This window comes from Meleagris gallopavo, chromosome 1 (genome assembly GCF_000146605.3).
Source record: "Meleagris gallopavo isolate NT-WF06-2002-E0010 breed Aviagen turkey brand Nicholas breeding stock chromosome 1, Turkey_5.1, whole genome shotgun sequence".
NCBI lineage: Eukaryota > Metazoa > Chordata > Aves > Galliformes > Phasianidae > Meleagris > Meleagris gallopavo.
The window spans coordinates 107,026,673-107,053,269 of NC_015011.2; the positions used below are offsets into that span (position 1 = coordinate 107,026,673).

Consider the following 26,597-nt stretch of genomic DNA (forward strand, 5'->3'; position numbering starts at 1 on the left):
CCGGTCCGGAACCGTCGCCGCGACAGGGCGGGAGGCAGCGCCATGGCACAGAAATGCGACGTGGTCGTGGTCGGGGGCGGCATATCAGGTGAGTCCGGCAGGAGGGTGGTGGGGACAGCGGTTCCGGGATGGTGCCTTGCCCCTGGGGTCCCCGCCCTAGGAGCTGGGAGCTGCCGGGGACTGCTCGGGGGAGGCAGCGCTGGTATCTCAGCTTACGAGTCTTTAAGCGTAAAGTGTCCGTAATTCGGGCTGTGACACGTTGTGAGACTTATGTTCTGCCCCAACATCCTCCAAACCGACGTCATTCCTACGGAAGTTTGGGACAGATGAGGGGAACGCACTCTGTTGCTTCTAGGTTGAGTCTAGGGATGTCATGCAGAGGCCCTCGGTCACAAATGACTGATGTAAGTGTTGGGATGTCTTCTGTTTAGAGCAAGTAGAAGCATAAAGGAACGATATCAGAAAGCAGCTGGGTCATTTCCCCAGTCTCTAGTCCCTCTCAGCACAGGTGTGATGGAGGTGAGACCAGCAGCTTGCAGAAAGCAGCAGCAGGCCTGGGAGCTTTGTTGCACTCAGTGGCAATCTGCTTTTTAGCCTAATCCTGCTGGAAGAGTGCTGTGCATGCCCAGAATTAATCTTGCTTGTGCATTTTGTTCTGAGATGCATGGACCCAATTAAATTGCATTATGTGTGACAGATTATTTTAGTTTTTCTTCTCTGCCTTTGACATATGGAACAGCTGCTATTTGGGCTGTGCATGTTGGAAGGTATGCAATGTGGTAGTTCCTCTACTAATGACGTGTTAGTCCCATTAGTGCATAATGAGTATGCATGTCCACAGATCCAAACAGCATCTCTTGCGTTGCAAACAATTTAATCAAGATATGTCACAAAACATATAAAATCATATAATCATTAAGGTTGGAAAGCCCAGTAAGATCATCCTTCCTTTTTTATTTAATGTGGCTTTTAATTTCCCCTATTTATTCATATAAAGTGTATTAATTTTTGCATAACCACTATGCTGAGGTGTGCACCATAGAAGGAAGGTGTACAATATGCAGTGGATAATAGTGTGCTCATTCCACAGGGCTTACCCACCATTGGTGCCTTAGAGCTGATTATTTCCATAAGCTGCCTGGGCCTTTAGACTCTCATATCTTTTCCTAAGGATGGTGTTGTGATAAGAAACTGCTGAATAATTATTAAATGTTTAAAGTGTATTTATGTGGTTAGCAAAAATCACTGTTTTATGAAACAGAATTGATTATAACACACTGTTATGGCTAATTTTTAACTTACACCTTGTTTCATAATGAAAACATTACAGAAAATTAACCACTGTTATCTATTCGTGTCTTCTAAAGCCTCAGTGGCATGTTTTTGTACTGAAGCAGTGCTACAGGTTCCTTCTCTTTAACGAGCTGGAATCGGAGTTAGTGTAACAGATTTTAATATGTCCTTGCTTTTCATTGTTGCTATGGGAATATTATCATGGCAAGCTTGCACAGACTTCATATGTTTTCTCTTGTAGCAGAGCAGCAGTGCTGCATTGTGTTCACTTATGTGCTTCACTCTTTTCTACCTGCAAACAGAAGCAAGTGGCGTGTGGTTGTAAGAAACCAGTTTTCCATTTACTTGTTTCTACACCAGATTGCTCCAAAGTATTCTGTTCTTGGGCTGTAGCAGCTTTTCTCCAGCTCCCACACAGAGGCTTGAAACACAAACACACAAAAATTACTAGCGACTCTCTTCAGTCACTTTACTTTAGCTGTTATTTACTACTCCAGATTTACCTGTCTTTTATCTGTGTGCTTTTAGTAAATCATTGGACTTGCACCCAGGTCCATGGGTTTTATATCTTTTTGCCCTTATTGAAAACTGCCTGTGGCATGCTAGTCTGCTGCAGAGAGCTGGTCACCTGTTGACTGGAGAATGAAGCTTTTGATTTTTGAAATTGGTTGCTCTTTGGAGGCTAGGTTTCCTAGTGCTCTAGGTTTGATTTCCTTCAAAAAGTCACTGTTTCTGAGCTGTTCCAGGAGCAGCTGACAGAGATTAGCTGTTCTGCCTGTAGAGGAGGCAAGCATTGGAAGGCGTGCTGATGTAAAACAGCAGAGTGCTCTCCTGTCCTTCAGGCTGTGTTGTTGACTTGGCTGATAGAGCAGTGAACACAGAAGCTGATCAATGAAGAAACAAAAAGCTGCTGTACTGATGCAGAAATGCAAACAAACATTGCAGGGACAGCTTTCAGCTCTTTGTTTTCTAGTTATTTACTTTTTTTTAGGTAATACAAACTGTGCATTTGAATACTGCCACAGTTTGATACTAATTGCACTCTCAGCAAGTCTGGAGGCAACACCAAGTGGTGCAGTTGAGAGGACAGAGATAAGGGATTCTGTCCAGAGGAACCTGGACAGACTGGACATGTGAACCTGGTGAAGATCAGCAAGGCCAAATGAGAAGTGTTGTATTTGGGTTGGAACCATCCCAAACACAAATGCTGGCTGAGTGATGAATGAATTGAGAGAAGCCTTGTGAAGAAGGAGGTGCTGACAGATGAAAATTATGCATTAGCACGCAGTGCATGTTTGCAGCCCAGAAAACCAGCTGTTTTCTGGGCTGCATCAAAAGAGGAGTTGCCAGCATGGAGAGGGTACGATCCTGCTCCTCTGTGCTGAGATACTGCATTCAGGCTTTGGGCCCCCCGACACAAAAAGACGCAGAGCTGTTGGAGCGAATCCAGAGGGGGCCATGAAGATGATCAGAGGGCTGGAGCACCTCTCCTGTGAAGACAGACAGAGAGAACTGGGCTTGTTCAGTTTGGAGAAGAGAAGGCTCCTGAGCGACCTCATTATGGCCTTCCAGTACTTAAAGGAGGCCTACGAGAGGGGTAGGCAGAGACTTTTTACAGGGATATGCAAAATTCGTCCTATGTAATAGGACAAGGAACAGCAACAGGAGGATTTATTGAACAGTAGGTTCTATTTTATGTACAAAACTGCTGCAGTCTTGACATTTCTGTGGATAATGTAGATTGAAAAGAAGTGCCCATATGTATGAAAAGACTTAGCCTCAGACTGTATGGAATATGCTTGATGCTGAGGAATATTTAGATTGGAAATATAAAGGAGTATTAGTTCCGTGGAAATTTCAAAACGTGCACAGTGACAGAATCTTCTGATTGTTCAGAAGCATTGGAAAACTTAATTTTCTTAAACCAAATTTGGGAAGCTGTTCAGAGGTTTCACTTAAAAACTTCCTCTGTGTGTTTTCAAAACTGCCTCCCTGTCCCCTGCCTTTGCTGTGAAGACCTCTTTCCTTTTTTTCAAAAGACCAGATTTTAACCTGGAGTTGCTCATACTTTAGTCATACTCAGTCATACTTAAGAAAATGCTTCTCGTAAGTTAGTAATGCATAGAATTTGCAATCAAAGGGAGGTTAATAAATTCTTTGTGAAAGGCAAAGTCTTTTTTGACATACAGCGAATGTCATTTGAAGTATGCTTAGTGCTTTCTTGTTCACAAGCAACCTGATGTGTTCCTGTATGTTTCTGACTGAAAACCTGCCATAACAAAAATATTTCTATTGAAATGGTAGATTTATAAAATATTTACACTCCTATCATTGTGGTATTGAGATGTGATTGTACTCTTCAAGTCTTTTTCTTCATCTGTGTGAAGGTTTAATGCACTGTATGATTACAGTATCTCTCATTCCGTCTGTAAGTCAATTTCAATTTACTTAGAAAAGAACACAAAACAAAACAGGTCAGGTGTTCTGGGGGCCATTATCTGAAGATGTTCCATTTGTTTTAAAATAGACTGAAGCAGAGGGCAAAATCAGTTTTTGAAACAAAATGTAAGATGCATTGCAAGAAAAGTGTATGTGAGATGCATAACTTCTGCTTGCTTATTGGTGTTTTCCTTTTTCTCCCTGGTGGATATTTACAGTGGATTGGACCCTTCTGAGGGAGGACTGTGACCATCTCCAAGTCCCTCTGCAGAGAGGTACCACTCTCAATAGGATGCAGCAGGCAAAGAGAATGTTGGACATTTCTCTATTGATTGAAGCTCTTTGTTCACATTTTCAATTGTCTGTCCCTGCCATCAGGAGCTCTTCCTTCTGTTTTCAACTGTGTTCATGGCTACTGCGAAGGAACACAAAGCAATTAAGTGGAGCCTGCCAACTTAGATTTTTCTCACAAACCTTGGCAATACATAACAAACAGTGCAGAAAGCAGCTGTGTAATGCTGTGAGATAGGCTGGTAGTCTAGGCAGCAGGGACAGTAGTTGTAAGTCACTCACTGATACCTCCTAATTGAACTGAAAGTTGATTTGATAAGAAGCTTTCCCTTCTGTCTGAAGGAGCAATCTCATCTCCCAAGGCTCGAAGCAATGCATCATTAAGCAAAGCTTTTCCATTAACTTATTTAACTGTTATGAAAGGCTGGTACTAGGGAAAGTTCATCACATGCAGACAGCAAAACAAGAAAAACACCTCAGGAGCAACAAAAAAGGTAAGTTAGGATACTGAAACTTTGTGCAAGAGATTCCTGACTAACTGTTACAGAAATAACTGCTGGAGAATGCAAGTTTGTGTAGTAGTTCATGTTAGTATTATAGACTGCAAAGTTCACTGTTGTTTTTCTTGTCTGTACTGCTGAATTATGTATTTTTGACAAACAAGATTAGACATAGGAGAGGATGAAAGTCTTTTGTTAGAAAGTTCAGTCTGTTGTTTGCTTGGGAACCTCCTGCTGTGATACTGGTAGTTCAGTAGATTGGTCATTATCTAGTTTAGCACTGAACTACCACCTAATGACACCAGGGGGTGGTACTAGATATTAATGTGCATTAGTGTGTTGGTTCAGAGCAGGTGTGTACTTTAAACAGATCTCCTGATTGACCCTATTTACTGCTCTGTGGTGCGTATCACGGGGCAGTCTCAAAGCATACACACTGCACTAATTTTTCCTTGAGTAGTCACGCTCTAGGAGCTCACCATTTGAGCTCCAACCCCTGAATAGGATGTTCAGTCTGTAGGATATAAGAACTAATCTGAAATAAAGAATCTTTTGCATAAATGACGTGGGATATTCAAGGTACAGTTGTTTTGCTCTGCAGATCTCCTGTTCTGCAATATTTGCTAGCATAGGCACTGCAAACTTGCTGTCTTGGAATACTTTTAGTTACACGGTTCAAAGGTAGTAGCATCGAAGGAGTAAACTTTCCACTTTTGTGTTCTTATTCTATGGAGGTGCAGTCAAAAATAATTTGTTGTGCCACCATGATGGCAGACATGCATCTGCATCCCTTGTCTCCATCCTCTACGTCCTCTCCTTGCCTAGTTTTCTTGTTTCTTTCTATAATTGTCTTGTAGCGTCAGTAGATTTTGGAGAGGTAAATTTTGCATTCCTATGAATTTTGATTTGCCCATTTTACTCTTTGGATTCAGTAAGGATAGGAGTGATTTTAAAGTCACACAATTCAGCATGCTCCTTCCAGCGTGGCTGTAGCATCAATCTCCACCAAATGACAGAGATGTTCACCACTATGACACAAATCCAGATCAAACTCTGTTTCCCAAAGCACTAGAGGCTGTGAGGAGCAGCCCATTCCTCTGGCTCCATCCTTGGTTTGGTCAGGGTGTCTGATGTGATCTCAGGAGTATCTAAGGACTTAAAGAGAGCTGGTGAGTGGTGTTAGTCTTTCTAAAAGGTGGAGAGCTGTGACAAAAAGCTAAGTGGGCCTGTTTGTATTGCTTTAGTAGACAGCCTGAGCAATGCAAGCTTAGATAGCCCGATTGTCCCAGAAGTAAACTTCTAGCACTGCGTGTAGTATCATAAACCAGCAGAGAGTTTGCTCTGTTTACACATCTCACACAGCAGCTAATGACAATGAATTAGGTCTTACACATAATTCAGTCAACCGAGAAGGCTTCTCTTCTTCAGAAGTTACTATCATGTATGTAAACAATCTGTGTGATCTTGGCATGCTTCCCACTGATGCATTTTGCTTCTCTGTAGCACAACCAACAGCTATAGTTAAATAGTTCTGTTAATTAAAGACAAAAAGCAGTATTGTTTCACTGCTCCTTTCAAGAACAGGAGGAGCTTGCCTTTGTGTTTTGTCTCCCTTTCTTAGCAGCTACTTCATAGAGTGGTACAGTGGTAAAGTTTATGTTGGTTATAAAAGTTTTTAAGCAGTGCCATGGTGGATTAAAAAACCTTTCTTCAGTTTTCCTTTACAGAGGATTTATCTTGATGTATTTATAAAGCACTCAGTTATACTGTTTCTGAAATCAGTCATCATTTAGTTAGGCTTTAATTACATGAGGAAATTGCATTCGTGTCATTATAGTTTCAATCATTTAATTTTTATGTAGCTGTCTTTGAACTTAACATGGTTTTCCTTCAGGGCTGATAATCTATTTTATCCTTGTAAACTTATGTTAGATATTAAGGTTCTTGCTTTATGAGATGGTTTGTTAAAATGTGGTCATTCATCTAATCCACTAGTCTGTGTAGAGGCTGATGTGTTTAATGTTTATGTAGGATCCTCGTTTGAAGATCCATTTTTCTGATCTCAGTGGTCAGTAAGAGCACGCTACAGTACCTTGTTACTTGAACCATGAATGTCTCAATAACTCATCTGTGCATTTGTATTTTGCCCAGCTTCTTCTTTCCTGTCAGTTTTCAGTATCTCAGTTGAGGAGATCCCAAGTTCTGAATGGCTTAGCAAAAAGATTGGAAAGTGCCTATCAAGCCACACCAGTGTTGCCTCGACTTTAAAGTCAGTAAACCGTGATGATGCTACTTATGGGTATAGCAGGCTTACAAGAAGAAAAGTAAAATATTTATAGGGACAGATCTGCTTGAAGGAATTCAGTGCATCTTTTCCTCCATGTGTTCTTTTTCTTCCTTACCCCTTTCCATGCTGCCCTTGCTGCCAGTAAAATGTACCCACCTGAGAATTTGTACAGACCTGGTAAACAGGCAGCTGTCTTGGTGAGCTGAGTAAGCTTGGGTGATTTCTGAGTCTGACTCAGCTACCTCTTGTTTTATTTAAAATAAAATTAATTTTGAGGAATGATGCTGATGCTGAAATTATGCCTGAGCAAGGTGGGCGTGCAGCTGTACCATTCCCTCATCACTATGCCTCTGCTCTGCGTGCTCTGTGCTAAGCAGTGAATGAAGAGTCTGGCTGTGGTTCATTAGGGCCTCTGGCGTCTTGCAATTGCAACAATTAGGATAGTGACCTCTGATATCCCTTGCTTCAAATGATTCAAGAGTTCCATGAAGTTTTAATTCACTCGATGCCTTTTTATCTATTACATTATCCCTGTACTATTACTTTACATTCTATTACATCATGTCTTTATTATTCAACTAGACTGTGTTTTCCAGTTTCTACAATATGACTCAACTGGGAGTAAAAAGCAAAAAATACCTCAAATATGCCTCTGTAGCCTTCTGCCTCTCAGCCAGCTTGTTTTTGTAGATGAACTATGCCATCAAGATAGAACATTGAATACAGTCTTCATGGTAGACTGCACACAGCAACAGCTGATCAAACAGCCAGTTCATACTATATAATATCCTGGTGGCCTGGATAGCTTGCCTATAAACTTGCACTGTTTGCTCAAGTGATAGATCTGTGTTTGATCTATTTGAATATTGGACCGAGACACCTTTTGTTCCAGTATGAGTTAATAGTATGAGGCTAGCTTCATTAGAGGCTGAATCAGGAGTCATGCTAAGTAATGAGCAGAATTGAGGAAAGAGTGTAAATTCTTTTGCTTTACAGTTGGATGCTTCTTTTTTCCTTTGTGCTTCCTTCGTACTTCCTTCACCTTCTTTTTCCTCCACGTATTCTGTCTGAATGGGGCAAATACAGTGGTAATGTGTTTCTTTTTTCATAACACGTTAAATAAGCTGCTTAGCTCATATGGCTAAGTGTGATTTTGCAGTGGAACAGGCTACCCATAAAGGTGGTGGAGTCATTGTCCTTGGAGGTGTTCAAGAAACATGAATGCGTGGTGGGACTAGATGGTCTTAGTAGTCTTTTCCAATGATTTTGGAATGATCTTAATGATTTTACATGCTTTCTCTTGCCTGTAATTAGAGATAGAGGGAAGACAGTCAATTGGAAATCTTTGGTGGTTCTCTTTTGAGCTTTCCTGGGTGACGTATGTGTCCTCAGTTTTTGGTGTCTCAGCCCAGCTGATGTCTTAGTTCTGCTAGGCAATCCTTCATCCTGAACCAACTATCAAGAAATGCAGTGATCAACAAAAAGCTGTTAGGCATGTATGATTATTCAGTTGATTATTCAGGATACTGGGCAGCAGAACACTTTTCAGTTATTCAACTGGAGACAGAGTTCACACATCTTTGTAAGCTGCACAAGCTACCAGTACTTAGCTTGTGCATGTATGTGTTTGTACCTACTTGTATGCATGGAGGGTATACATACATGTAGCACAAGTTCTCAGAGAATGCCAGAGCATGATATGGTGGATATTTGAAAGTGACACCCAGACAAGCCCTGGCAATGTAAATCTGTAACTAATAGGTGCAATCGGATGAAAATAATTAGTGGAAGATCAAGCGAAAGGTAAACTAAAATGAACAACCATAGAATGAGGATGTGGTTGCTTAGCTGGGGGCTTTGATAGTTTCTCTGTGAAGTGACCATCTTTAGACAGATGCCTGTGAATAACTGGAGAAATGTGAGAAATTACATGTGTTCCTTAATGTCAAGATCTGAGAGTGATAGTCTGGTGATTTTTTTTATTTATTTTTATTTTTAATAAATTTAAATGTGTTTGATGTTATATTTACTTTTCTCTTTAGAAGGCTTACAAATAAACAAGTAATAATGATGTGTTTAAGAACATGCAAGGTTTATTAAAACAGATGAACATTTCTCTTCTAAGGCAAGTGCTGCGTAATTTTGCAAAATTTTCCAAACTTAATTGAGTCTTTTTTTCTCCCCACATTATAGTGTAGAAAGAAAAAATCATTTTAAGAGTAAATCTGCCTGACATTTTATTTGCTTTTATATATTTATGTAACAGTAATGCCTAAAAGGATGCTTTTAGTAAGTTGCCCTTGTAGGGCCTCAGCCAGGAAGGGGCTGAGTCATGCTCCAGGTCATTGTGCTAAGCTTTGTTTGTTCTAATGCCATGGTATGTTTGATGTAGTGCTACCTTGTCTTTCAGTTATCTCTGTCTGCTTTGGTTCTTTCCTCTGTTTGTTGCATTTTGAGGCAGCATAAGTTGTAAAGTAGTAGGAAAAGTATTAGGATTATCCAAGCTGAAGGAGGCCCTGAGATTGAAACTGTTGGATAATATTGCAGTACAGATAATAATAATAGAAATGCAATTAATGTTAACTCTTCAGCATATCACAGAATCGTTGAATGTTTTGGGTTGGAAGAGACATTTAAGATCATCTAGCTCCTGCTGTAGGCAGGAACATCTCTCTCTAGACCAGGTTGCACAAAGCCCCATCCAGCCTGGCCTTGAATGCTTCCAGGGAGGGGGCATCCACAACCTCACTGGGCAACCTGTTCCAGTGTCTCACCACCCTCATAGTAAAGAATGTCTTCATAATATCTAGTCTAAATCTACCCTCTTCCAGTTTAAAGCCATTTCCTCTCATCCTGTCACTACCTGCCCTTATAAAAAGTCCCTCCCCAGCTTTCCTGTAGGGAATATATGCATATATATATATATATATATATATATATATATATATATATATATATATATATATATACACATATACACATATATATGTGTGTATGTATGTGTATATATATGCATATATATATATTTACCTCACTGGAGCATACAAAATACCTTCTGACTCTTTTAAGCATGAGACCCAAGTGTGAGTTGGGCACTGAACAGATCTATCACTCCATGTGTAAGATACTAGAATTCCTTAGAATAAACAAAGCATACTGTAAATGATTGATACTAGAAGTACTCTTCCTTTAAAATGCTGGAGTGCCCAGTTTGTCACTCTGAAATTTCATTGGAAACCTCAAGTGTAAAAATACAACAAAAACTAAACAGAAGCCCTGGTCAAGGGAAGGACAGCTGTGGTTTCAGTGCTAAAGCTGAGGCAGAACTGTGTGGAAGACAGAGGTTTTCCACAGAAATGCTACAATGTCTTCATTCCACATATAGAAGAATTTGAGCTAAGGTGCTACCAGTTTGTTTGTCTCACTCGTTGTTAACCACATTCTGTATCACTTCCAAGGTGTGAAGTCTTGGACAAATTTAGGCTGCTTAATAAATACACCTCCCTGCACTATGGATGAATCATCTAGAAGCATTGCCAGAAAGGAAAGATCACATGAGCCTGAGGGCTGGGACTAGAACTGATGCTTTTGTAAAGTTGCATTAACTCACTGGGACGTTCATCTTGACCTTAGTGACAAGGTTATGGAGCCAGCTCACAGGATGGAAAAACTCATTGCCTCAGCTCAACAATGAAATGTTTACAATGCTAACAAATGTTATATTTGCTCATAAAGTGCTGTATCCTAGGCAGAAATGTTATGCTCTATGTATCAATATTTTAAATAAATGCACATTTTAGACAGGCAGAATGATACTATGTTTATTTGTTCACTGGGATTTCAGAAAATGTTGCTTTTTTAAATTCTCAGACACCGTAAGTGGCATTCATCACTGCACAGTAATACAGCCTAGAAAGAGAGTCTCCCCTTACAATGAAACTATGTGTTGCTTTGATATCTTTCACTGTGCTGTTCTGTGCATGGAGGTAAGGTATTGAGAATAACCAAGGCAACAATTTCTAGACACAGCTCTACGGTGTAATGAGGTTCTGAACTGTGATTTTGTCTTTCTTGCATGAGATTTAGTAAAATATCTAAAGTACTTTTGTAGATGTAACTCAAATTGTAGAGGTTAAAAGAGTACATTCATATTCAAAGACATCTAAGTGAAGAGCTGGTTTAATAAAAGGTACTGTTGGGTTGCAGTATCTCGCTGTCCATATAGACCTTTGCATTTTATCACTTTTTGGCTTTTTTGTCATCTAGAACTCCTGGAGCAATCTCCATGCTGCAAACCTTATATTGCAAAGGACTAAGGATGCAGTGAAGAAAGAAAACTCACTATTATTCTCTTATGCATGCCATCATTTTTGAAAACACTTGGACAGTCTGATGTGAGCTGAGTTTCAAGCTGTGTAGTCCTAGCTGTTTCTGCTTTAGGGCTCCCATTACAATTCTGAGCATGTCTCTCGAATTTACAAAGGAAAAGTATTCTTCACGAGAGCAAAAATTGCTTGGCTGTTTTATAATGAGTAGGAAGGTGCAAAAAATGTACCACCTTATCTCACCCAGACCCCAGGCTACTGTTTTCTTTTGCCTTCTTTGCTTTCAGTCCTTACTTACAATGATTTGCAGACATTATTGTCTGAAACCATTATCTCAATTAAAATATTGTAACTTAATTATGATCACAAGTGACAGAGGTAAAGGTGACCAATGCCAGGTTCAATCTCTCAGCAGCAGAGCAGTAATTGGATTTTGTTCATTAGAGAGGTCAACACAAACAAAAACAGTGCTATTAAATTGCTGTTAGTAATACAATAATGCAGTAAAGAAACCAGGGAAGATTTCAAGGAGAAAACTCACAGGTGCCAAATGGCTGCTCAGCTGCAGGCAGGAAAATGTCTTTCCTTGGTTCTGCTCCCCATCCCTCGTTTTGCTTCAGCATTGCAGTGATATGCTGTGTTGTGCTGCTGGCACAGGTGACATATATGACAGCTCTGAAAAGGAGGTCAGAGAGCTGAGCCCTGAGTGTAAGCATGGAGGCTTTGTATTTGAATTTCAGAGTAATTTGGTCTAATTCTTAATTCCAGCAAATGGAATTTTTCCTTTAACTGAACTAAGTTTTAGATGCTAGGAACTTGCATAGAGGGTTTTCCTCACTGAGGGAGTGTTTCTCTGCTTCCCCTTAAATTTAACTCAACTTCTTAGTGCATATTCGTCTTTGTTTCTTCCTATTGCTCTCAGCCAAACATAACAATTGTGTTAGCCATGAGCAAGGTAGTTCTCCTTGAAATGTCTTCTGCTGTGTGTTTTGACAGATGGGTGTATTTTGTTTTACTGGGTACAATGCAATTCCAATTTTCCAATTGGAAAAGACCCATAAGATCAAGTCTGACTATCAACCTGATAATACCAAACCTAACACTAAACCATGTCCCTCAGTGCCGCATCTACACATTTCTTGAACACTTCCAGGGACAGGTACTCCGCCACCCTTATGGGCAGTGTGTTACAATTTCTCACCACCCTTCCTATGAAGAAGTTCTTCCTGATGTCCAATCTAACTCTCCCCTGGCAGAATTTGGTGATATTTCCTCGCCTCCAATCACTGCTACTAGCTACTTCAAGATTTGTGATTATGTGAGACTTGTTGCTTTCGTTAAGAAAAGAAATTACATTTCTGGCCCCTCTGATCAGCTGCTTGCCTGTTGCTAAGGTCATACAATCCTAGTCCGACCACTAAACCAAGTTCCTTATTGCCACGTCCATACATCTCTTGAATACCTCCAGGGATATGCTTGCCTGTAGGCCTGTCTATACAACCAACATTTGTATACAGCTCCATGTGTGTGGCACATAGTACAGATATTACAACTCCCCTGCCTAGCATGTCAGAAACATACCTTTGGTGCCAAAACAAGCAAGTAGATAAAGAGAGAATCATATCATAGAATGTTTGAAATGAAATGGACCCCAAGAATCATCAAGTTCCAACCCCCCTGCCACAGTTTAAAACCATTCCTCCTTGTCCTATCACTATCCACCCTCATAAACAGCTGTTCCCCTTCCTGTTTATAAGTTCCCTTCAAGTACTGGAAGGCCACAATGAGGTCTCCCTGGAATCTTCTCTTCTCCAAACTAAACAAGCTCAGTGCCCTCAACCTTTCTTCATGGGAGAGGTGTTCCAGCCCTCTGATCATCTTAGTGGCCCTCCTCTGGACTCAATCTGGTGTCACAAAATTGAGATCAGTTTTCAAAAATTGTGCTTAGAAATTTTTTGAATAATCAGATTTCTTTGAGTCTAGGGCTTCACTGTAGTCCGTAATGCTTGGAAAATGTGACTCATCACACCTATCAGTCCAAATGTGAATATGGATCATGCCCTAGCACAGAAATTTGAGATTACCATTAAAAAACAAACACATGTTGATTGTTCTCTTAGTATGAGGAAATTTTGAAGGTTAGAACGTGAGCTGGTGATGAAACCCTTTCATCAAATGGTGTGTTAGGGTGCTTAGTAGGCACATAGATATCAAACTGGGAAGAATTACTTCCAATTTAACATTGGAAGTAATGTTAAATTATTCTTCTGATTATTATGTCCAAGTAAGATCTGTGTGCATGCAAAGTGCTGCGTGATGGAAAAACAATTTCTGTGGCTTGAACTTACAGTATAGCATCCCCTGGAAAGCAATCTCCTACCAACATCTCCAAGTGGCTGCATTTAGATAACGGATTGCCATGGTAACTGATGAAGGCTTGCCTGCTTTGCCATATTCTAAGCACAATGGTGCTTTCAGTCTGAGGTTTCAGATAAAACCTAGCATCTCTGCTTCTTTGTTGTTTGCACTAATTGTCTGTGTATCAGTTCACTGAGGAGAACTGCAGGTGGGGCTGCTTAGCTATTTATATATATGTGTGTGTATGTGTATATATATATATATATGTAAAAGTATGCATGTATATATATATTCTGTTGTACTTCTGTAAGCTGTCTTGCAAGGGATGCTATCCTAAATTCCTGTCCCCAGTCAAGTGGTTAAAATGTCTCAGATTGCAATTCATGTATTCATATTTTGAATATTGCAATTTACATCAGTTTTAGTAGAAATATTCCCAGAGAGAAGGGCAAGATGTTGCTGTATGACAAAACATTGTTTAAGAAATGGGAGTAACAACAGCACTAGCCACATTTTTGGATGAACTTTATGTTTGAATATGGTTGGTTGCCTCCCTTTTGAGCAACAGGGATAAAGTGAAAATCTGCCTCTTGCCTAGTGATGAGTGAAAGATGTGAGCTGGGTGAGCTGGGAACAGTTCTGAGATGTGAGAGGTTAAACTTCTCAGTCAGTCTCTGTGCGTGCTTTATGGAATGCTTTATGGAATGTTAATCACAGAGAAGCCTCTTGCTCAGCCTCTGTCTCTTAGCCAGAAAAGAGATTGTAATTTGTAAGACTTTCCCAATTCTTTAATTCTGAAAGCACACCCCAGCCTTGTGCACGATACTTGTGTACTAATATTAATATCTATTTGTTGCTGTTCTGGCACCCTATCTGTCCTTGTATCACTGTGACCAAGAGCTCTCTGCATCATCCAATCCTCTCACTGTTATTGCAGTGTTGCTCCAAGAGCCCTTCTGGGGGTCTGAGATCCAGCTCCAGAGAAGGGAATGGTAAGGGATGATGTGGCTGTACTATGGCAGTACTGTGATGTCAAATATGTGAGATACAAAGCACAGCAAAATTCTTACGTATTCATACCGTGCTAAAACGTGATATTTGCAACAGCAGTCTTGCCTTATCCTGTCCTTTGTGTGCTGCAAGACCTGATTTGGTTCTCAGCAGTGCCATCTGGATCTTGAGCTTCTGCCTTCACTTCTTAGAATCATAGAATCATCGGAGTTGAAAAAGACCACTAAGACCATCTAGTCCAACCATCAACTGATCTCCATTAACCAGGTTCTTCAGTGCCACATCCACACGGTTCTTGAACACCTCCAGGGATAGTGACTCCACCACCTCCCTGAGCAGCCTGTGTCAGTGCTTCACTGATCTTCCTGAGAAGTTTTTCCTAATATCCAACCTTGAACCTCTCCTGATGCAACTTAAGGCCATTACCTCTCATCCTGTCACTGTTAACTAGGAGAAGAGGCCAACCCCCACCTCACTACAACTTCCTTTCAGGTAATTGTAGAGATGAGTCTCCTCTAAACTAAACAATCCCAGAAAATCTTCCCCAGTTTTAGATTTCTGTTGTTACTGAGGCAGGGGAGTTGGAGGGTGGCTACATTCTCCGCATCATTTCTCCAGCAAAATTTTGGATCATTCTGGTATGTACAAGAGAGAAGGAGGTGGACTATTAGCTATTGATAAGAAGTAAGTGCTCAGATGGTGCCTGTAGCCTGCAACTGTCACTGTAGAGCCAAGCCCCAAGGATACATCCCTGTCCTTACAGAGATCCAATCTGCTGGAAACTGGCATGGGACAGTGCAACGTCAGTGGAGAGCGAGGCTCTGCTTGGTCTTCCTCCTTTGTAGAATCATAGAATCACTAAGGTTGGAAAAGACCTACAAGATCATCCAATCCTACCATCCAATATTTCCCCACTAAACCATGTCCCTTAGTACAACATCTAAACATTTCTTAAGCACCTCCAGGAACAGCGATTCCACCACCTCCCTGAGCAGCCCATTCCAGCATGACACCCTGGCACTGATTTTTATTTTTTATTTATGCATCAGGAAAGACTGATCCATCCTCAGAAGGTACATCTATGAACATATGGGAAAGGAAAGTGACACCTGCCCCCAGATAAACAATAGGGAATGAACACTGGATAGCTGAGAGATGAGTAGCGGTAGTGTGGCTGAGATGTGTGTAGGCAAATGACACGGTGGTGTCTGTGCTGAGCCCTGTGAAACCAGCTGCCTTCCTTTAGTCTGGGGAGCCATCTCTTCAGAGGCTTCTCTGTCTGTTCAGCTCCTGGGAATAAGCTTGCTCTTTTCCCAGCTGGACTGAGATGTTTATTCATTAGATTTTCATAAAAAAAGTCAGATCTCATATTGCTTAATCAGTGTTGGTTACTGAGTAGTATTAATTGATAAGTCAATATCTGCTAGCGTGATAAGCAGAAATCTTCCCTGATAGCAGCCTTGAGATTATATATTCATCTGTAAATTATTAATAAATACTATTGAACTTGTCCCAGCTGATCAAATATTTGTCTTTTCTTTTTTTCTTTCTTTTTTTTTCTCTTTGCATGGTAAACTGTATTTGTTTAGGAAATTTTTTGTCTATTTTTCTCATAGAACCAATCTGTTCTTAAAAGTTGCTTGGAAATCTGGAAATACAGTTTGCGCACTATGACTGTTTTCTGTATTCTGTTCTCCTTGGCTTCCTTAAATATTTGTGAGAGTAGTCAAGGCTGCAGAGCCAGCTGGATGTTTTTATAATATAATTTCCTTGATAAGGAAGTATGGAAATACCAGTATCATTGATGGTTTTCTCTACTCACCAGCACTTAGATGAAAACTTAAGATAAATTAAGTTCATGAAGCTGGAAGTAAAAGCAGGACAATATGATCTTTTAACGAAAGCTCATACTACTTTACTTATTTATTTATTTTCCAGGAAATGCCTAAGTCCTTTAAAAATAGGTGTGCATCATCTCACTGGGAAATGAAGAGCCTAATTTATTTAACCAGCATTTCTCAGCTGCTTATCTGCAGGGAGCAAGAACTGGATTTCCTACTCCCAGGCTTATAGTTTGCCATCAGGATGTTCTGTAGTGCCTTTAGTGCCTCTCATTAATACTCTTTCTATCCAGGACTGCTATATAACGTGTTTTCATCATTGTCATTTCAGTCAGTCTTGCCATGCTAGCTTTGGCCATCTGTTTTTCCTGCCAGTGCTTTTGGCATTTCTTTCATGGCTGACTTATACTTAGAACAATCTCCTTTGACCCTTCATTTCCCTCCTCCTTCTCAAAAACTGCATGTACTAAACATCAAGAAGTAACTGATTGCTTTCCAATGGCGGCGAGATGGTGTGCCAGAATGGGTAAGAAAATGATACTGTGTGAGCATGGTTTCTAGCCTATTGTGTGCTCAGCTTAATTTCGCACATTCTATCACGCAAGAAGACCACGCTGTCCTTCAGAGTATGTTGCTTGCTGTCCCACTGGAAATTCAGCCTCATGTGACCAAAATAAGAACTCAGATTATACAAATCTCGGTTTATTCATACTGAAATGTAAGGCAGTGGTGATCCTAAAAAGCTGAGACATTGCAAATTGCATTCCCTTTGTCTTACCCAACCTTTGTATTTCCCTTAGTTCCCATGGTGGCTTGACACACTTGCTGGAGAGACTGACTGATATCTTCTCTGCATTTGTGAGGATTTATAGCATCAGAACTAAAATGAGATGTTCTTTCCTGTATTCCCATTGCTCCCTTTCTCGGTGTCTCAGCTTTAAGAAAAGCAAAATGAAGAAAAAATATATAAAGAAAATTTTTATGGAATGAAGGTAGTTCCTAGTTCATTTTTACTTTGTTTCTTTTTCTTATCTTTCAGGTCTCTCAGCTGCCAAACTATTGACTGAGTCAGGCTTGAATGTTGTGTTGCTGGAAGCCAATGACAGGGTTGGTGGAAGAACCTTCACTGTAAAGGTAATTGTCTCCAAACCCACTTATGCAATATATACACACACATATTTTGTATTCTACATGTGTATAATGTGAAATTGATGATTAATGCATATGCATGACATATATATATGTACATTATGCATACACTATATGAATATTATGTATAAATATATGTATGTGTTTATGCATATTTATTTAACTTACCTGCTAGAGGACGCCCTTGTGGGAAAATTGCCGGAGTGGTAGCAGAAGGGAAGTTTCCTGATACCATACAAACAAGAATAGGAAAAAACTGGCAGAATGATGGGGACAGAATGTTTCCATGTTATCTGCAGGCACTGGAGTCATTAATCTTTTCCTCTGGGAAGAGAAAATTATTAGCTAAGTTTTAAAGTCATTTCCTATGGAGTGATTCAGGAGAAATCGTTATTTAAAAACACCCATAAAGACCAATTGTGTGATGAAAATCCTTGAGCTGAACTTTTAACAAGCCCTGTGAAGAATGATATAGATTACAGGAATGGCAAAGGTGACTGGGGACCAGTGTTGTTCACTCCTTTACGACGTGCTCTCTCGACCCAGGAGATTCCCATGTACTCTGCACATCAAAAAAACCTTACTTGTGCTGTTCCCTAGTGTACTCTGTATTAAACTAGTTTCTGGTGAGATGTCCAACCAGATAAGAACTGTGCAGACCTCTCTGACTCCATCTTCTTTGTTAAGGTCTTTATTCTCATGCTTGTTGGGAGGCCTGTTCCTTTACAGCCTTAAGCTGCTTATGAAATCCACATATGAGATTCTTAGTAAGTGCTACTCCTGAACTTAACCAAGACAAACAGTGTTTTCTATGGGGAGAAGAATCTTTACTAGAATGCTTGAATAATTCCTCTAGATTGCTCTTTTAATTTGTGTGGTGTTTGCAAAAGTCACATCTTTTTTTTTTAATCTTGTGTGTGTGTGTGTGTGTGTGTGTGTGATATACTAGAATAAACAAGTGAAATATGTGGACCTTGGAGGAGCCTATGTGGGGCCAACGCAGAATCGCCTTCTACGATTATCTAAAGAGTTAGGAATAGAGACATATAAAGTGAATGAAGTTGAGCAGCTGATACATCATGTCAAGGTAAGATGTTCTCAAGTTTGTTGCTGTAGACAGACTAGTTCAAGTATGCATCCTCTGAGTTTCCTGAACAAAAATAAGTATGCTGGTAATGAAGAACTGATACAAATCACTATATGCATGCATATCTACATGTGTACCTTTGTAGATGCATCCTGGCGACTGATGCTTTGGTTCAAGTCTGAGCTCGTGGTAAAAGCTCTCAAAAAGTTTCACAGTTTCCAAACAGTACAACTGCAACTGTTCTATATGTGCCAGCTCTCTTACATATTCTACATGAGGTGTCTGAAAGGCCTTTTCACAAGTCTGGAAAGTGGGAGTATCTGGAGTCAGACTGAAAGTTTCTCAGAGTAAGGTTCCTAAATTCTTTCCTTCTTTCTTTATACTGCTTGATATTATTCTACGTGAGTGTTGCACTCTCATAGAAGAGCAACATTCTGTGTTAGTTCTGAGGAAATTAACATTGAGATTCACTATATGCTTATGAAAAGACATGATGATAGTTGGTGTATGATCAAAGGTTAAAGAAAATGTTGATCTATTTAAATTGACAGCAATAGAGAAAAAAAGTTCTAATATGTTTTGGAGTATCTTTCCCATTCAATTGTTATGAAAAAGAAGTGTGTTCTCAAAGCATTTTCACACTATTTTGCTTTCAGGGTCTCCTCAATTGTAGCAGGAAGTCACGCTGTGAGGGGGAAGTTCATGGTAGAAGACAACTGACATGGCTGATCTGCATGATCAACTGTCAGGATAACCTTGCTCTCCTAGCATGGTGGCGTTCCAAAATACTGTCAGAAGTCAGTGAAACATACTTGGTATTGCCAGAGCTGGAGTCAATATGGGGACCTCGTCTGTCAGCAACCAGCACAAGCACGGCTGTTTGTTTTGTAGGCCAGACCCTATTTTCTTTTCAGATCTTTAGGAGCCAATTTATAGGGAAGGATGCTGGTGTTAGTGTGATGGTTGAAATGACCTTTTGTTTTCCAACAGACCTCTAGAGTGAGGGAAATTTCTACAGAAGTGGAAGTTTGGGCTTTCTCCAAAGATAATCTGTCTTTCAATTGACAACAAGTGTCTTAACACATGGATTGCTAGAGGTAGGTTGGGTTGCAAACAGCCTTTTGCCATCATCTACAGACACCTTTAAGCACAAGGCTGAGAGTGCTCTTGTGAGTCAAGGCTCTCAGCCTTCCTCCCTACCCAGCACTGGCAGAACTTGCTGGTGTATCCCAGGCTGGCAGTAAAGGATGTGCCTTAACTCTGTCTGGGTATAGGAAGGGCTTTGCATTGTGGCAGTAAGGCTCTTCTCAAACATAGGGCTGAGCCAGCGGAGTCTGTCCGGGCATTAAGGCTCAAGTCAAGGGAATTTATGCAGCTGTACAACTTGTGTCCAGAGATTCAGAGTTGAGAGAAGCCACTCTTCTCCAGAAGGCATTTAAGCCATCCAAGTCTGGGGATATGGGACACTTGACACTTTGGCTAAGGTCTACATCTGTGAGTTAGGGATGCCAATAGAACCTGGGAGGTCTGCAAGAAGACTGAAAGCCTGGGCTAACTCTAGCACTCATGTGCTAGTGCTGTGACCTGCTGGTAGAATGCAAGTTGTGTCCTTAGATACACAAGGGAGATGTGGCAAATGTGGTAGTTTTATACTTGGAACTGTGGTGGTCTGAAGTTGTCAGGTATGTGTGGGATTGGCACCATGACTTACACAGACCTATGGAAAAAGAGACCCTGGAAGTAGCAGGATCCTTTGAGACTCCAATGCATCACAGTTTTATCATCCTGCTTAGAGCCATATCCAGTCCTGTGAATTACTGAAAATCATCTGAGGAGAGATATTGCATATCTTGGTGGTGGCTGCTTGTGGGAGAGCTCCTGAAGGGAGATAGGGTAGAAGTGGCCAGGGAGAGAACTGTGCACCAAGACTTCCTGGAAGCCAAGCAAGGCTTAATGAGGGAAAATATCACACAGACAGTAGCTTCTCTTCAGAATTTCCTAATTTCATTCATTTTTAATCTTTTATTTCTTTTTTACTGCTGTGTTTATATAACTATGGAAAAATATTATCATAGTCAAGGAATCACAGTTAGAGAGTTAGAATATGAATGCTATATAGTAAACGTACATAATTGCATGCACAAATGGGTGCACTAATCTTTGAAGTTTTGCAATTCATGTAACTGTAATACAGTCCTTGCAGATCTCTCACTTTAGCCATGTGGCTGTCCTCACTTTCCCTGCAAATAGACAACACTCTTGTGTGCTCCATAAAATCCAAGCTATACTCTCAAGTCGTACCTTGTAAAACAGATTTCAAAATATACAAAGGTCTGTGTGAATTTAAATTCACATGCTGACTGAAGTTTCATGACTATAGACTAATAATCTAATTAAATTCTGGACCACATTCTCTCTGAATCCAGAGAGGCAATGAAACCTAAAGGTTTTAATTTTTGTCTAACTACACTATCAGGCATCAGAGTGCATCTTGGAAAATCAGCTGCTGTTTTTACAAGTACCCAAAGGCAAAATCAAGCCTTTCATAGTTAATTAAATTCATTTTACAGGCTTTTTAATACAAGTAATATATGCAGCTTCTTTGTACTACAAAATGAAAAGAATGCATTTTGTTGATCTCTGGGTGTGTCTGTGCTAATTAAGCTTTACCAGCTTGATTGGATTGTGTGTTTTCTTCCCCTTTAATCTTTTTTAATGCCAGGTTCTATCGTGAGTGTATTTTTGAGCTAACTTATATTGTGTTTGATATCTTCACAGAAACTCAAAATTATATTTCTTGCGCTACATATTTTTTTATTTCCCTCCACTTGTTAAACATCCTCTTTTATGGTCTTTGAAGGGAGATTAGTGTGCTCTTTTCATTTGTGTAAGCACGGTTTCATCAGTCTCAGTGAGAAAATTAGTATAGCTCTGCAAGTTGTATTTAGTGGGCAAATTGCTATCTGAACACTATTGCTTTTCAGTAGCATAATAAAAGTTAGGTTCATAAATCCAGATCTAAGAAGCGAAAGTATCTGAGATATCAGTATCTCCTAACAGTTGTCCCTTTGGACTAGTAAGCAGATACTAAATGCTTCTTAAAATCAGGTAATTTTTCCTTACCTACTCAAGGGAGTTTTCAGGGCCTTATCTTAGATAAGTAAATCTACAGCTTTTCATTACTGGCTTTTATTTCTCTCATTAAATTGACAGGTTTTGTCTTCAAAAAACAAGCCAAACCGTATACACCTCACATAATTTTTACTTCTGCTATGTAAGACTCTCTGGAGAGATACTGAAATATAATACTTCAAATTGTTGTATGGGATTAATTGTGAACAGATTTGCTTGGCTAATCCAAATTGCATTTAACTTTTGTGCAATCCCAATAGCCATGCAAACTTCTTGTCTTTTAAAGCACAAATCCCTGCTAGCAAGTGTAACAGATAGCAGTACCTTTGCTAAGTAAGGTTACTACAGTTTTGGTTTGGTCTGCTATCATAACTCTGTGTAATTAAACATTTATTTGTATGTCTGGTTTAATAAATCAATCTTTTTAGAACTTGATTCCTTCATATATGGTATGGATGATCTGCCTTTTGTCCTGCTATGATGCTAGCTGAGCACACTCTGATCCCATTTTCACTAACAGAAGGCTTGCATGAAATCTGACAGCACAGACTACCAACAAGACTCCTCTTACTGACTACATGATACCAACAAAACTTGTTTCTCAAAATCTAATCATTAGTCTATGGTAGGTCCCCTACTCTGTTGGTGTTCATTATCACTTTTTTCCAGATCTTCTTTCCACCAGAACTGTTGTTGGGGTATTAATAGCCTGGTCCTTCCTGGAATTTCCCCAGACTGTGGGAACTGGCTGCTCCATTTATTGTTCTTCATCCCTGTGTTGTCTTGATGCAAACTGGCGATAGTGCTAGAGATTATCTAGGTAGCTGGCTATTGGGATTGTGTATTGCAGCTGTGATATTCCTCGTGGTGACAATTGATATAAACCCTGCTAGTTGTTCCATTATCACCAAAAGTCAGGCAGTTAAATGGGGGTCTTTCAAATGTTGGGTGAAACATGAAACATCTCCTCCCTTGTCATCAGGCAGATTCTTGACAGTGAGTTGCTTGTACCTCATTACCATAGTTCTGCTCCCTAGGGGGGGATGGGCTTTTCTCACGCCCACTCATCTTCCAGTAGCACTGGCTAGAGGTGTCTGAATGTATGTCATGCCCTTCCAAGGTTAGCACAACCTTCATAGTTATCTACAATCTGGCAACTGGGGAGAATGCTAAGGTGAACCCAATTGTCCTATTCTTGGCTGAGACAGAGCTAAGTGCAGCACAGTGGCTGCTGTGGTGCTGTGTTTTGGACTTGTGATGAAAACAATGTTGATAGCATATCAATGTTTTAATTATTGCAGAGCAGTGTTCACACAGAGCCAGAGGCACATCTCAGTTTCTTGTGCTGCCCTCCCAGTAAGGAGTTGAGAGTGCACAAGGAGCTGGTAGGCAACAGAACCAGAACCCTGACCCAAACTGGCCAAAGGGAACAGGACTAGCCTGCAGGGCATTGCTGGGTTGAACATTTAATCTTATACACACAATACTTTTAGCTGGAACCGCAGATCAGCTCTAATGTTAGCAGGTTATGTGCTGATCTACAGTGAATCTGCAGAAAAAATTTTTTACAACCTCCTGGGTGTCATTCATTTTCAGCGCTATTGTGTTTATTAAAATGCACTTTGCTGTGATCTTGTTCATGAATAAAAATGTGATGGTCCTATTCTATTAGGCTTTAACTGGCAGCAGGAAGAGTGATTGCTTATAGAGTATATATTGCTTATAATTGGGGAATTTACTGGTGTTTCTTCTGTGCTATCACTGATGCATACGCTAAAGCAACATGATTTATTTAAGCTTTTGACCTGCTTCTTTGCAAATCTAAGGGCAGTATCTCCTGGCATAGTGTATAATATGTAATGTAACAGCTTTAATGGATTTTGAATGACTAGATAAAAGCACTTTCATTTCTATTTTGTTTGTCTTAATTAGAGTGTGTCCAGAGAAGGAAAAATCTGTAAGGCTATTAGCTACCAAAAATTTAAGTGAGGCAAAATGGCATCATGTATTTATTTTCCCTTTTCTCTGACAGCTTGTAGGTAAGAACTTAGGGAGAATCCTCTGAATCTTGAAGAAGCTAGGGATCTGGCACCTTGTAAAAGAAGCCATATAAATTCCAAGTGAAATTACTACGGCGCCTTGGTAGTTTCCTATGTTCTTGCTGGAATGCAGATCTGCGTTGATTAAAATGTATCCTAGATATAGGGATGCAAGCATTCCTGTCACAAAATGCAGTGTCATTATTCATCCTGACTGAGAGCCTCAGGGGAGACTGAGGACTGAACGGGCAGAAGTAGGTGAGAGCATCTGCCAAACCCACAAGGGATGTCCTCCATGCTGTGAATGAAAAGCAGCCACTGGCCCGAGTAGAGGGAAGGCTGTTCTTTTTCGTACCTACCCTGTAAATAATGGACGTTTTCCCTTTTTTTAGTGCCAGTCACTTGGCAGCAATTGCAACAAGTTAGTTTGTAATTAGATCTTTTTAAAAATAAAATGAAAAAAATAATATTTGCAATACAGCAGTCTAAAAGGGTCAAAATGTACTGCAAGTCTGCAAAGTGATCTCTGTCAAAGGGGGACCATAAATAAGAGTCTCAAGAGATGTCTACTGATCAGGAAAATTGACTGGAAGGCTGACAGCTGTGACTTAATGGCAGCACCAGGATGAAAGCAGTAAGGAAAGTGAACTGGAAATAAAATATGCATTTCTTAATTAAAACTGAATGCAAAGAAAATTCCTCAGCCTCAGCCCTCCCAGTCCACAGGGTCTGTTTCCTAGAAGATAAGGAAAAGGATCTGTACTCCCACCTAGATTGTTTAATTCAGGCTGCTAGGAGAAAAGCTTCAATTGCATTTGATTACAATAACTGATTTTTGTTTCCCTTGGGAAGCTGGTTGAGGCCTACAGAATTAAATATATACTGGAAGAGCTGGCTGAGCCTACTGTGTTTCACATGTCTGTAAAATTTTATGTAAGATTTCAGTTTTTAGATAAAAAATGTAAAAATCTCAAGTATCTCAGAAACAAAACCAGTGGTGCTGATGTTATCTTCTGCTTTAAACAGTGTTTTCATTTTGAGAGGGCGAGGATGCCCTTGTGTTTAGGGGTTGGTTTTGTGTTGCTTTTTTATGTGGGTAGAGTGCTGGTTTCATGGTTAACTCCAAAATGACACTCGTCTTTTCTTCTGTTTTTTTGTTGTTTTTTTTTTCTTTTTTGCCACTTCTCAGCTTCTGGGAGGGGAAGGAAGTTTTTTAAGTCAAACTCCAGAAATATTCTGAAAAGGTTTCTTTTGATTTTATCCCCTTCATTGGCAGGTTTAATTCAGGTATTGAAAGCCCTTGGAGCCCCAGTTTCAGAGAATATTTTGAGTGCAGTCCCTTGAATTCTGTGCTTCCTAAGGCACCTGAACACTGTTTGTAAAGGTGTTTCTTAGTATCTCTAAATAAACAATCTGGTTCTAGTAGGAGAGAGACTTAGTCACTCTTTTCTCAACTGCTTGGATCCAAGAGTTATATTCACTTCTAAATTCATAGCAGAACCTCAAGCTTTTTTTCTAAATACTTTAGTGTTATATTTTTTTCTCATTCTGCTTTTTTCAGTTAAGACATATATCTCAGCTTTTGTGTGACTGATGCAATGGCAGAGTGAAGGTGAACTTTCCATCTATAATACACTGGAAACAAATTGCTCCCACTTGGCTTCTTCTCTTTTTCAAGATGCGTGTTTCAGACCAGTGTGTATGGCTATGCTACATTTAAAATGAAATTACTTCTGCTGATCAAATTTCACAAAATGCTTCATTATCCAAAGCTTACGATCCCAAATTGAGTATTGAAATATGATTAGAAGGTATTTTGGCACATCTTAATATTGCAATATGTTTGCATCATAGTTATCTAGATTTTCTTTCACAGCATTTGTATTTTCTAATCTTTGTATCTTTTTATGATAACTGTCAGCACAGTAACCAGCTGAACTTAGAAGCAGGCCAGGTTCTCAAAGAAAAGACTTCACCGTCTCAGTTTTCTCTGTAGGCTTACTTACCTTTCTCAGCTGCTAGAGATATCATTTGGTGCAACTAGTTGCCACCAGTTTTCTAGTTTTCCTTAGAATTATGATTACATGGGAGGCTGAGTACCAAAGGCACATATTATTAGATAAATAAAATGAAAACAACAAGGAGAACAGTTTTCCACAGTATAGCAAGTGAGAAAATGAATACAAGAGTCAGGTACTGAGTTCCAGCCTGATGCGACTCCTTGCTATTTCTCATTTTCCTCCTCAGGATTTTATATCTTAGAATCATACAATCATTATGGTTGGAAAGGACCTTTAATATCACCTAGTCCAAGCACCAGCCTATCCCCATCACGTTCACTAAACCATGTCCCTCAGTGCCACATCCGCACGGTTCCTGAACACCTACAGGGACTGTGACTCCACCACCTCCCTGGGCAACCTGTGCCACTGCCTTACCGCTCTTTCAGAGAAGAAATATTTCCTAATATCCAACCTTAACCTCCCTTGGCACAACTTGAGGCCGTTACCTCTTGTCCTATTGCTGTTACCTGGGAGAAGAGGCTGTTTCTGTGCTTTACGTGAATGAAGTTTCTAGGATTTTCAATTGAGAGAACAAGGTGCGTGATGTACCCATGCTTGCAGATCAGCAGAGGGCACTGTATGCCTGCAAAGCTGTGTAACTGAGAATTAACATGCAGAGTGGCATCCTGGTGAAGTTAGAAGCTGCTACTCTGAGGTTTAGAGGGCTTAGCTGAGGGAGTATCTGTGCTTATTCATGGATGCAGAGATTGCATCACAGAGTCACGTTTTCTACCATGAAAGCTGACTGTATTGGTAAGATGTTTATACCAGCTATAAAACCC

At 40.1% G+C, this 26,597-nt stretch overlaps 1 protein-coding gene across 1 annotated transcript in view; it reads left to right on the forward strand.

Moving 5' to 3' along the window:
- Positions 1–6: 6 nt before the first annotated feature.
- The window catches only part of LOC100540209 (amine oxidase [flavin-containing] B-like), a 51,934-nt gene continuing 25,343 nt past the window's right edge, over positions 7–26,597 (forward strand). The window contains exons 1-3 of the mRNA XM_010724021.2: positions 7–88; positions 17,385–17,479; positions 18,444–18,581. Of these exons, the coding sequence (XP_010722323.1) occupies positions 43–88; positions 17,385–17,479; positions 18,444–18,581 (279 nt within the window). The 5' untranslated portion in view covers positions 7–42. The remainder of the gene's footprint in view (positions 89–17,384; positions 17,480–18,443; positions 18,582–26,597) is intronic.